General features: G+C 39.5%; 1 protein-coding gene across 1 annotated transcript; it reads left to right on the top strand.

Moving 5' to 3' along the window:
- Positions 1-8,431: 8,431 nt before the first annotated feature.
- SNAI2 (snail family transcriptional repressor 2) lies at positions 8,432-13,076 on the top strand. Its single transcript, XM_063923702.1, has 3 exons — positions 8,432-8,898; positions 9,494-10,033; positions 12,040-13,076. The coding sequence occupies exons 1-3, from the start codon at positions 8,820-8,822 to the stop codon at positions 12,219-12,221; spliced, it is 801 nt and encodes a 266-aa protein (XP_063779772.1). The 5' UTR covers positions 8,432-8,819; the 3' UTR covers positions 12,222-13,076.
- The last annotated feature ends 519 nt before the right edge of the window (positions 13,077-13,595 follow it).

Below are 13,595 nucleotides of genomic sequence, written 5' to 3'. Positions count from 1 at the left end.
AGAGCTTTCAAAGGTATTTTCTTCAAAGCTAGAATGTTATCAGCTTTCCACCCATAATAAGATAATACAGATAGATATGGGTCTATCTTACTGAGGCACTAGACTCCGCTTTATACAGTATATACAAACACTGAAAAGACTGTATTATTGATTCATCACTTTTAAGAACCAAAACTTTTATGCAATAAAAAAGAAAACAAATTAAAATGGAGTTTCACGGTTGTGTTAGATAGCAATATACAGTAAATAAAACACAATGGATTACATACCACTAGTGCTGAATTGATTTATTTTGGGTTCATTCACCACTCAAAGTCAAACTTACAACTAGAAATGAGTGAAATTTTCAGAACTTGTGCATTTACCCACAAACCTGCATTTTTGCCAGTGCAATTTAGCTTTGCATGTTCCACACAGAATTCTAACTATCGTTTTGATCCTCCTTTCATTTTTTTTGTCTGCCGGTACAAAACACTTTTCAGACACAGGGCATTGTGTAATAAAAAATAGGAATAACAATTAAAAAACAGGAAGCGTGCCCACATCAACAAGCCCAAACACTAGACAGAATGGCTGTGTTGCACTATAACAGTGAGCTTATCTTGCCCTACTACAGTGAATACCAGTCCAATATGGGGCAAAATTTACTAAAGGTCGAGTTTGGTGATTCAAGGGATTTGGCATTCTGTTTCCATTCGATTTCAATTCGATTTGGGTTGAACAGATTTACTAAACACCAAATCAAATGTCAAATCGATTCTATTGCCAAATTCAACTCACATCCCAATAGAAATCGAATTTCTGAAAAACATTGATGTTTTCCCATAGCCCAACATAGAATCCCCTCATTTACTAAAGTTCGATTTGAAATCGTACTCTAAATCGAACTCCAAATCGAACCTCAAATCCCCAAATGTTTAGAATGATGTTAGACATTCGATTTTTTGGCTTCTAAACCCATTCTAATGGTAGGAAATTGATAGTGATTACTTTTTAAGTTCGCAAAAGCATGTAGGGCAGTGTGGAAGTAGTAATAATGGATGTCCAAGGTTATGGTATATAGTGCACCTACCTACAGAATGCAAATCACCACCTGACTGAGATAACCCTGGGGGATCAATCAGAGCACCATCAGCAGCTTTATGAATTCAATAGTGCACATATTTGTACTTACAGACATTATACTTATTCCATTAATGTGCAATAGATAACACCAAAACACAATATTGGGCAATGTGGCTGGAAAATATATAGAACTTTTAAATCATGACTGTTGTAACTGGCTATCCTGGTTGAACCCATGATGCCTACATCCTCAGCAATTCATGTCTGCAAAAATTCTTGTGGGACAAATGCAAGAGGGATGGTTGCTGTATAAGATACCAGTATGTGCTAATAAAGCAGATAATAGTAATTTATACTATATTGTTCTAATTTGTTCCCCTACCACCAAGAAAGGTTATTTAGACTAAGGCTTCTGACTCCATTGTCAAATCCACGTGCTCCTGCTGAGCATAAGTATAAAGCCACCCAATCCAAGAGAGAATGCATCTTTGTTTTTGTTTGTTTTTTTTAATTTGGAAAGGCATATTATTATATCATTCAGCAAAAATGTTCGATATTGGGCTCTGTTGCCATCTATTGCATAATCGAACATTAAATAAACCACTCCTCCCAGATTATGCAATAAACAGGGAGAGGCTTTTTTTTTTTTAGCAACAACTGACTATGTGTGCATAGAAAGTGGAAGGCAGATTAGAGCTAAGCTTATTGTCAACTATTTCAGCTGTAATTATTATTTTTTTAAATCATCACTTAGGATTTCATGTATAAAACAGTGTAAAGAGAGAGTTTACCCTTTAATTACTGTGCATGTGATACAAGTTCTGTCTGATTTTGCATTTGATTTTGCTAGGGATTTTAATGGGGATTTGAGGTTTGATTTGGTAAGGGATTTCATTATTCAATTTAAAATCCCTTCCAAACATCCAGAATCCACATAAAATTTGAGTTGGAAATTGAATGCAAAATCGATTTTTTTGTAAATAAGGGATTTTTCAAAAAGTTTAGAGCTCAAAAGGAATCGATTATAATCAATTCTGAAGATTTATAAAGTGGCTTTCAAAATCGAATTTTAGTAAATATACTCTCTGGTCAGCAAAGGACAGGTGGGTAAAAACAAATGCCATACCCATCTTCCCTATGCTATATTGAGGTGGCAGGGTAGTTAACAAGAAATAGGACCCTCAAGTGTCAACTTTGCCACATCAGTAGTCCCAGCATCAAGGGAGGCTGAAGAGCCTTTTAAAAATTAAATGAATGTACATACACAGTTTAAAAAAATAACAACAACAAAAACAACTAAACAAATGTGCAAAACCTTGTACATCACTGTATAAAATAATATGTTATTTTCTTCTTTTATCTTTTGTGGTACTTTACTGTAGCACTAATGGACAGCAAGTGTCACAATGACCGATGCAAAGATGTAAATGCAGGAAATGTTTCCTACTTCAGAAATGGACACTATTCCCAACTATGCAGTTGAGGGAAAGATGTTTATTAATAATAGCACATAAAATATTCATAGCTGATAAAAGGCTCCATCAGGAGTTGGATAGATACACGGTCGAGTCACATTATCATGATCACCAGCTAATAGCCAGAGTAACCACTTTGGAGCCCCATACACAGCAGGGTTTGCTGAACTGTCATTTTACACATCTGGTAACCCCCAGGTTCATTTTGACTGTGAGCTGCTCCATTGTAGCGTGTCGGTTGGCCTTCACTTACCTTTGTAGCCAACGTTCACCTTTCACATCAATGCACATGGTGCTCCGCAGTTTCCATGTTGGTTATTCGCAATGGTCACTTTACTAGGATGGACTCTTATCAGAGCCTCTAGATTGAGAAAAGGTTGATAAATAACCACGGAAATTGATCTTTATTTCCATGGTACAGTTTTTGGTGATAAGGAACAATGCTTCTGGGCTCCCACTGTAACCCATGAGCGCTGTGATTTTGTCATATTGGACTACTAAGGTACATTTTGTAGAGAAGCACACGTCGCTTGTTGTTTTAAAAAACTGGGAAAAATTTTTAATTCTTTAAATTATGCAAATAACTAATTAACTTACAACATTATAATTCATGGGTAGCCAACATCTAACATGCCCTGCACATCCCAGCATGCACTGCTAAAGTTTCAGCATGCCAAAACAGCAAAACTGAGGCAGGTCATGGTGGGATGTGTATTTCCACAGCAGGTAGAGTGTTGCTTGACCCTACTGCAATGCTAGCACTGGAAAAGTACAATAGTGTCCAACTGTATTACAGTTTACAGAGAAGCAAAAAGCAAATGAGATATATCCCTTCCAGCCTAATTGGCAAAGATCTAGTAATTGCTCCAGCAGTCACTCGAGTTCACATATGAAAACTGATAACATTTTTCTTTTGCACTTGCTCTGGTATTTCCCAGATTAAGAAACTATGCGGTTTGACAGTAAACTATACTGCAGCAAGTCCTAACAGATTGCGAGAGTGTTTCCTTTTATGTTTCCATTCCAACACCTGTTGTATAGAAGCATGGGGTGGTCTCACTGAAGCTTACCTCTGCTGCTTCTTGTTCCAGCAAATCACAGGAGAACTGCTAGGTATTGAGAGACTGGAAGTGACCTTGAAGGGCATCAAAGCTTTGGTGCATTGCATTAAGACAGACAGAGCTAATATGAGCTGCACTTGAACTTATGGAATGTCTTAGAGAAGAGAATTCTATGCTTTGGTTAAATGAATGTGCTGACCTGGGAAATGAAAAACTGGGTTAGGACGCTAGGAATATTGACAAGCTCTAACAGATGTGCAGACACACAGCCATACTGAATGTACAGTGGCTGGAAATGACAGCAGCACAAACGTGACATCCACTTGAAGGCAGACAAGAAGAGGTGGACAGGTATTTTTTATTATTACCAGTTATTTATATAGTGCACACATATTCCGCAGCGCTTTACAGAGAATATTTGACCATCACTTCAGTCCATGCCCTAGTGGAGCTTACACTCTATATTCCCTACCACATGTACACACACACACTAGGGTTAATTTAGTTAGGATCCACTTAACCTACCAGTATATTTTTGGATTGTGGGAGTAAACCGGAATACCCGGAGGAACCCCACGCAAGTACGGGGAGAATATACAAACTCCACACAGTTAGAGACATGGTGGGAATCAAACCCTTGACCTCAGTGCTGTGAGGCTGTAATGCTAACCATTACACCATCCATAATGCTCTAGGTAGAAAGTTAGAAGTATAAATCAGTAGCATTATTGTAGATAGAACAATAACAACTGAAACAAGTCAAAGAAAAATCAGGAGCCTAAGCTCCAATAGCAAAGTGCAATGGAATATTGTGCACTATGTAAATAAATGTTAATAAAAGTAATAACCCATGTAGTAGCCTTCCAACTTGGGAAACCTTTGACCCCCTCCTAACTTAAGTAGACCGATTTAGAAGAAGAGCCTAGGAGCAGAGCATCATTCATGTGCAATGTGTGTCCTTCTCTTCTGCCACCATTCAGAGCAGAGACATTCTCATAGAACTATGAGTGGCTGCTGTATGTGTCAAATGAAACACCACAGACATTACCAAATCCCAGAAAGGGTCTGTAGGAGGCAGCATTACCACTCAGGAAATAGCAAGTGTGGAATGGTTGGATCTCAGAGCAGCGGGACAGTCTCTGTGCACTGTAAGTATTCTCTGTGTAAATACATTCTCTGATTAAGGAGGGGACTCTGTGCCATGTAGTCTCTATAGCCTCTGGCCAAGTTAGAGTTACCCAAGCTCAGATTTTGCTCTTAGGTTCAGGGCAGCCAACCATTGTTCAACAGAAAATAGATTTCAGAAGCTGTTGTCACAACAGGGCTGGAGACTTGCAAGCACAGTATATACATGCTCAATTCCACTTTTACAACTTTTCTGGTGCTACATTTTAGTTGTCATTTATTCACGGCATACATATAATACAAACATATTTTTACCCACCCCCCCAAAAAAGAAGAAAAAAAAAAAAATAATAATAATAATAATAATAATAATAAAAAAATAAGTAAAGTATGTTATCTAGCCCTTAGTTTATCACCTATTACCAATGTCTGGCAGGCTTCCTTTATTAGTAAAGCATTAGAAAAAGATGACTTCTACTAGTTGTAGTACTATACCATGGGCCAAATGTAATAGAGTGAGAGTTTCAGAAAGTGAGAGCTTTGGTAAGGCTTTTCAGTTTTTATTTAAAGTGGCAATTATTTACATTGCAAAACCAGGCTGATCTTGCTGTGTAAATGATTGCCACTTTAAAAAAACTGCAAAACTTTACCAAATCTCTCGCTTTCGGAAACTCTCACTCTATTACATTTGGCCCCATATGTTTTAGAAGGGATCCGGTCTGAAGATCGACAGTGTCTAGGTCGACAATGTTTAGGTCGACCACTATAGGTCGACAGTCACTAGGTCGACATGGATGGAAGGTCGACGTGTGCTAGGTCGACAGGTCTAAAGGTCAACATGAGTTTTTCACATTTTTTTGGGGGGAGGGATTTTTTCATACTTAACGATCCACGTGGACTACGATTGGAACGGTAAAGTGTGCCGAGCGAAGCGGTAGCGGAGCGAAGGCACCATGCCCGAAGCATGGCAAGCGAAGCGAGCCATGCGAGGGGAAGCGGGGCACTAATTTGGGATCCCGGTCACTCTACGAAGAAAACGACAAAAAAAAAAAATCATCATGTCGACCTTTAGACCTGTCGACCTAGCACACGTCGACCTAGAAACCCTGTCGACCTTCCATCCATGTCGACCTAGTGACTGTCGACCTATAGTGGTCGACCTAAACATTGTCGACCTAGATACTGGCGATAAAACGAACCACACCCGTTTTAGAAGTGTTTTACTAGAGCACCTGTTGTATTTATGTTCCAGCTTTGGCATGTCTGTGTAAAAAGAAATGATTGAACAAATATCATTGAAGCCAAGCTGATTTGCTAAGGAACAGGTTCTCAAACCCTGTCCTCAGGACTCCAAACAGATCATGTTTTCTAGGTCTCCTCACAGAATCACAGGTGAAATAATGAGCTGCACCTGTGGATGTTTTAAAATGTGTCTGTGAGTAATGAATACACCTGTGCACCTGCTGGGTGACCTGCAGAACGTGAACTGTGTGTGGGGTCTTGAGCACTGGCGTATTTCTAAAGGGTCCGGGGGGAAGGCACACCACATCATTCATGCTGCACCCATTTTTGAATACTTTTTCATGGTGTTTTATTGTGCATGCCCAATACAGAAATCCCTGGGAAAATGGCCACAGCATCATTTTCCCGGAGATTGCCACATGCGCTGCCTACAGTGAGGAGGGGGTCCTGACGGAGGAGGATGCACACAGGCCTCCTTAAAGTGCCACTGGTCCTTAGGGCCGAGTTTGAGAACCAATGTCTGTTCACATAAAATAAACAGATGAAGTCACAGATGAAGTTTGTGCTGTAAGGCCACAGTTCTGATGTTTTCTACCAGTTGCTGTGGTCTATTATGGACTTTGTCCCTTATACATGACGTTCAGGTTACAAGTTTCTTTTAAATAATATCTCTGCCAGGGGGGCAGAGAAAGCTGGGCAAAAGGCTGCTTATCGCTTTGCTGCCTGTGATTTCGACAGCTGGAGCCGGCATTATTATCACAGGACACACTGCTGTATTTTTTAACTTTTTTTTTAGTAAATTCGGCCACATCGCATTTCCTATTAAAAAGTATGGGGAATGGGATATGGGCTACTAAAAAAAATTACAATTAAAGGGTTTGGAGCATTTTTTCACGAAAACTGCTCCAAAAGCCCTGTAATACATTGAGGGATACTAAGATAATGTGAAAAGGGTGTGAAAACACACTTTTTCGCATTATTTTAGCAAAATAATGTTAATAAATAAATGTGCCCCATAGTATCTTTAAGGTTTTTCCATTTTGCCCCTTCTTTCTTGTAATATCTTCAGCCTGGCATCTGGATACATTAAATGTCCTAGCAGGCTGAGTGAATGTCACTACATAATGTAGAAATATTGTCATTTGTTATACTAACCATGGCCTCTGGAAGTCCATTTCTCTGGTGCTCATTATACATTATTTCTGTATTGGAGAACAGTATATTGCTGTTAGTGGAAATGAAAGACATGACCTGTTAACTATCTGCATTTGATTGCATAAGTTTGAGACAACAGTGTTCACACCTTTCACCTGCAATTAAATGGTATCCAGTGTTTAGGTCGACAGCACTTAGGTCGACGTTCATTAGATCAACCACTATTGGTCGACATGCATTAGGTCGACATGGTCAATAGGTCGACATGGCAAAGGTCTAAACATGAAAAGGTCGACACAAGTTTTTCTCATTTTTTCATTTTTTTTTTTACTTTTTCCTACTTTACGATCCCCGTGGACTACGATTGGGAATATTAACCTGTGCCGAGCGCAGCGAGGCACCTTGCCCGAAGCATGGCGAGCAGTGCGGGGGGACACGGTGCACTAATTGGGCTTCCCAGTCACTTATTTTATGAAGATAACACCAAAAATATATATAAAAAACTCATGTTGACTTTTTTCCATGTCGACCTTTTCCATGTCAACCTAATGGCCATGTCGACCTATTTCAGGTGTCGGCCTAGTCACTGTCGACCAATAATGGTCGACCCAATGGCTGTCGACCTAGTTACTGTCGACCCTATGATCCACACCCCAATTAAATTCCTCCTATAGAGCTGATTCAGTGTATTAAAGTGAAATATTGCTTGCATTACTGTTCTTGTCTGCAGGTGTTATGTGGGCACTGTTCTACTGGTGCTGAGTTTTGTGAGTCTTGCATTTGCTGCAGTTTTATGAATACATATTTAGTAACAGTTCATATTTATATACAAAGCACTGGTGAGTTCCGCAGCATTATACGTGAAATACTTAGTTATTCACATCTATTCCTGTATCAGTATAGTTTATAATCCATATTACCTATCACATGTACACAGTCACACACACTTTTTTTTTTTTTTTTTTTCTCTATAGGGGTGGTTCGTTTTTGTTTTTTGGGTTTTTATTTTTTATTTTTGTCAGAATCCCAACTTCATCTATTTTATCAGTTATTTGTTTGTTTCTTGTTTTATTCAAGCCATATAATATGCGCTGAGCATGGTTTCATGTTACAGCCAGAGTGTCTCAAGTCAGGTTACAGCAGACCCAGTAGATAGGCATCCTGGTAATGCTCCCCCGGTCCCCGTGCAGTGTGTCCGCTCTGCTGCATTGCAGAGCATTCCGCAGAGCATTCCTAGGCTCTGTTTGCTGCCCAGTGACCACAAGCGCTCACTTTTTCTTTTTCTTTTTTACAGCCCCATGAAAAAGTGGAGTCTGCCTCTATCCATAGATGTCCCAATGGGAGGATCTGAAACTTGAGACAACTTCTATCCTCGTAGCCAAATGATTGGATCCTTCACCGACAGAAAGAAAAAAAAAACCTCCCAAGAAAGCATGCTGGATCTCTGAAAGTGCTTAGAGGGATTTCGGAAACGATTGGAGGAGTAGGAAGGTCCCTCCCCGCCTGCACCTGACTGGAAGCTATTTACAGCACTTTTCAAGAAGTCTGTGCTTTAGTAGTGGCACTTCTCTGCAGTGCATGATCCCAGCAGTGCCCAGACCATGCTATAGAGAGCGGGCTGGGCTACAGGAGCACTCATTCTGGGAACCGTTACTTTCCACGCTCTGGGGACCAGCCAGGTCCCTCTTCACTGAAAATGCCACGGTCCTTCCTGGTCAAGAAACACTTCAACTCCTCTAAGAAACCTAATTACGGAGAGCTGGACAACCATACAGGTAACAGGCAGAATAAGGCTACACAGTTACAACTGGCATATTACAAAGCGCCTGCAGCACCCATTAATGATGCTTAGCATGGGATACAGCGCTTTCAGCACTTGGTATACAGCGCTTGCAGCACTTTGTATACAGGGCTTGCAGCATTTGCTTGACATATACCCATTAATAATGAGTTGCATGAATTATAGCGCTTGCAGTACCCAATAATGAGTTGCATGAATTATAGCGCTTGCAGTACCCAATAATGAGTTGCATGAATTATAGCGCTTGCAGTATCCAATAATGAGTTGCATGAATTATAGCGCTTGCAGTACCCAATAATGAGTTGCATGAATTATAGCGCTTGCAGTACCCAATAATGAGTTGCATCCATGGAACAGAGCATGGAACGTCTGCATATTGGGAGAACATCTAACTTCTAATGGGCATGATGCTTTGCTTGGCAGTGAGTTGTGTTTAGTGATATAGGAGTAATAAGTTATGGTGACACTGTAGAGTGTTGTTAGAGTGTTGGAGGTTGTTATACATCATTAGATAGCAGTTATGTGTTTCATTATTCTTATCTATGGCTTTATGTCCCTTGCACTTCCAGTAATCATCTCCCCGTTCCTGTATGAGAGGTACCCTGTGTCAGTGATCCCGCCAGCAGACATCCTCAGCTCCGTTGCCTACAGCCCCATCACAGTATGGACTAGTCTGCTCCCCTCTCCCCTGCCCAATGACCTGTCCCCCCTCTCAGGATACCCGTCCTCATTAGGACACATCAGTCCGCCTCCTCCGTCCGACACCTCATCCAAGGACCACAGTGGCTCTGAGAGCCCGATCAGCGACGAGGAGGAGCGGATCCAGTCCAAGCTCTCCGAAGCGCACGTAATAGAGGCGGAAAAGTTCCAGTGCGGTCTGTGCACTAAGACCTACTCCACCTTCTCCGGGCTGGCCAAGCACAAGCAGCTGCACTGCGATGCCCAGGCCAGGAAGGCGTTCAGCTGCAAGTACTGTGAGAAGGAGTACGTCAGCCTGGGAGCACTGAAGATGCACATCAGGACGCATACCTTACCCTGTGTCTGCAAGATCTGCGGCAAAGCGTTCTCCAGACCCTGGCTGCTGCAAGGACACATCAGGACCCACACAGGTAACACACTCGCCTATGTGCATCTGCAGCACTATAACTGTGGGATACAATCTCATACAGTAAGAATATGTGTTTATGTCACTGTGTTCAGTACTGTGTATTTGACACATTGTACACAGATTATATATTTATTACTGTATCTTCAAAAGTACCTTCCATAGCAGTTACTTCAGTATTTGCCTATGAGTAGATTTGGCAGTATGAATACTAAGAAAGGTGAATATTCTAGTAAAGAGCTTACTAGCATCTGTAAGTAATAAGCATACTAGCAATTGTATGGGTATGCAATAAGCCTACTAACAGTTCTATGCAGTAAGTCTACTAGCAGTTCTACTGTAATTAGCTTACTGTACTAGCAGTTCTCTGTACAGGAATAAGCCTTCTAGCAGTTCTATTAGAGATGCCTTCTAGAAGGTCTATGTAATAAGCCTGCTAGTAGTTCTATACAATAAGCATACTAGCAGGTCTATGTAATAAACCTACTAGCAATTGTATGCAATAAACTTACAGTTCTATGTAATAAGCATACTAGCAGTGCTCTGTACAGTAATAAGCCTGCAAGCAGTTCTATTTAATATGCCTACTAGCAGTATATAATAAGCTTGCTAGTAGTTCTATGTAATATGAGTGCTAGCAGGTCTATGCAATAAGCCAACTACTATAACAGTTATCTGTACAGTAGTAAGCCTGCTAGCAGTTCTATGCAATATGTCTTCTAGCAGTTATATGTAATATGTCTTCTAGCAGTTCTGTGCAATAAGCCTGCTAGCAATTCTGTTATGCCTTCTAACAATTCTTTATAATAAGCTTGCTAGTAGTTTTATGTAATAAGCCTACTAGCAGTTCAATGCAGTAAGCCTACTAGCAGTTCTATGCAATAAGCCTGCAAGGAGTTCTATGTAATACGCCTACTAGCAATTGTGTGCAATAAGCTTACTAACAGTTCTATGCAACAAGTGCTACTAGCAGTTCTATGTAATAAGCCTACTAGCAGTTCTCTGTACAGTAATAAACCTAATAGCAGTTCTATTTAATATGCCTACTAGCAGTTCTACAGTATGTAATAAGCCTGCTAGTAGTTCTATGTAATAAGTATAGTGGCAGGTCTATGTAATAAGCCTACTAGCAGTTTTATGTAATATGCATTCTATCAGTTCTATGTAATACGCCTGCTAGGAGTTCTATGTACAGTATAATAAGCCTGCTAGCAGTTCTATTTAAAATACCTGCTAGTAGTTTTATGTTATAAGCCTACTAGTAGTTTTATGTAATTACAGTGCTAGCAGGTCTGTGTAATAAGCTTACTAGCAGGTCTATATAATAAGCCTCCTAGTAGTTCTATGTAATTAGCCTACTAGCAGTTCTAGCAGTCGGAAGTAACACTCCTACTAGCAATTCTATGTAAATATGCTTTTTACCAGTTCTATGTAATAAACCTGCTAGCAGTTCTTGTAATATGCTGTCTACTATCATTTCATGTAATAAGCCTACTAGCAGTTATATGTAACAAGCCTACTAGCACTTCTATTTAATATGCCAGCTAGAAGTTATATATGTAATAAGCCTGCTAGCAGTTCAATGTAATAAGCCTGCTAGCAGTTCAATGTAATAAGCCTGCTGGCAGGTCTATGTAATAAGCCTGCTAGCAGTTCAATGTAATAAGCCTGCTGGCAGGTCTTTGTAATAAGCCTGCTGGCAGGTCTATGTAATAAGCCTGCTGGCAGGTCTATGTAATAAGCCTGCTAGCAGTTCTGTGTAATAAGCATGCTAGCAGTTCTATGTAATAAACCTACTAGCAGTTATATATGAGAGTCATTGAACAGTACTACAATTTAAGGGTGTTTATATTAAAATTGTAAACTTTATAAACTAGTATTGCTACTGCCTCCTGCTAGATTGGTGTCTTCTATTACGCTACATGGAACTGCACAAATTGGTTAAAATGAACAGCTGACACAGTATACACTGTAAAATATTATAACTATGTACTGTATTTCTTCCTGTAGGAGAAAAGCCATTCTCATGTCCACATTGCAACAGAGCTTTTGCAGACAGGTCAAATTTGAGAGCTCACCTGCAAACCCATTCAGATGTGAAGAAATATCAGTGCAAAACTTGCTCCAAAACTTTTTCCAGAATGTCCCTGCTTCACAAACATGAGGAGTCTGGCTGCTGTGTAGCACACTGACACTCTCCAGTCAACAGATGTTTACCAGGACTGATCAAGCACATTCAGGGTTCCTACTGCAAGGGCATGGGGACAGTTCCAAAGGTATTACCTCTGCCTGTTGAGGAGACAAGCCAAATTTTCCAAATCTCTTCAATGTGGATCTGAAAGATGAACAATATTTTTCAGGATTGCTGTAATGAAACTTATGGCCTACAAGAACCAAATACTTCCTGACTTGAATAAATGCCTAAAAAGCTACATAGCTGATTCTTGCCAAAATCATTTCAGCTGGACAGTATTTTTATGTGACAGTGCCTTAATAATTCCTCAGTATCTCTCAGGTGCATTCTCAGCCATACAGTTGCATTTTCTTGATGTACTGAATGGACTAAAATTATTACCTAGATTCCATTTTTACATTTACACAATGCAAATGGTCAATCAAAACTTAGCAAAAGTTACCCAATATGCTGTTTAAGAGCAATACATAATGTGCCTTAAGGAACTTGTGGATTTAAACATTAAGCATTGTACCTTTTTTCTGAACAAAAAAAACATTGTCATTTTATTTTTATTTTTTTATAATGGGAGCAAGTGCAAAAAAGTGTGAGGGTTTATGGGAGGTGAAACTGTAGATACTGAAGTGCACAAAGTAAATGATATGTACAATTTCAGCATTCTCTACATAAAATCCCTCTGTGCCTTTTTTTTATAATATTTTGTAAAATATGTAAATATATTGTAAATGGTTATATTTTTATATATGTTCTGAGTGTAGAGTGAATGGGAGAAAGGCTGCATGCAGCTTTCTGGACTAATTGAAGAATGAGAGAGATACATTTTTTAAAAAATAAAATAAAATTTTTGAATATATACTTTTTGTCTTTCTTTATATAAAAAACTGGGAGTACTATATATATGTAGTAAAGAGTTAGGGAAACTGTGTTGGCTGACCTGCTATTATGTTTCCTGGTGCTTCAAGCATTGTATGTTACCCTTATTTTATTGTTCCATTTCTGGATGCTATAGTCACATATTTGTTTGTAATTAGCACATAGTATTGAAAATAATTTAGTAAAAGTTATACTGGCCCTGCTGCCAAAGAGCCAACAATATAGCAAATTTAGGCCACATTGGACAGATACAGTCAACCAGAAAGATTCAGAATATACTGTACAAACAATACAGTGTATTGGGAGAGACCCATGGGTAGATTACTAAAGCTTCTAAAAGCGACATGTGATGGTGTTGCTCATAGCAACCAATCAGATTCTGTCTAAAATTTCCTAGAATATAAAAATGATAGCATCAACAGGTTTTACTTGTTCGCTGATGACTCTACACACAGTAAAATGTGCTCATCAGCTGGCAGGATTTGATGTTAATTTCAGA

The sequence above is a fragment of the Pseudophryne corroboree genome, chromosome 5, assembly GCF_028390025.1.
Source record: "Pseudophryne corroboree isolate aPseCor3 chromosome 5, aPseCor3.hap2, whole genome shotgun sequence".
NCBI classification, from domain to species: domain Eukaryota; kingdom Metazoa; phylum Chordata; class Amphibia; order Anura; family Myobatrachidae; genus Pseudophryne; species Pseudophryne corroboree.
Note: the sequence above shows the minus strand (reverse complement) of the source record. Positions and strands in the feature narration are given on the sequence as shown.

Bases quoted from the DNA above. Each gene is read 5' to 3' on its own strand.
- SNAI2 (XM_063923702.1), top strand. From the start codon at position 8,820: ATGCCACGGTCCTTCCTGGTCAAGAAACACTTCAACTCCTCTAAGAAA. The intron at 8,899-9,493 runs GTAACAGGCAGA...TTGCACTTCCAG, and splicing joins AGAGCTGGACAACCATACAG to TAATCATCTCCCCGTTCCTG. The intron at 10,034-12,039 runs GTAACACACTCG...TTCTTCCTGTAG, and splicing joins ACACATCAGGACCCACACAG to GAGAAAAGCCATTCTCATGT.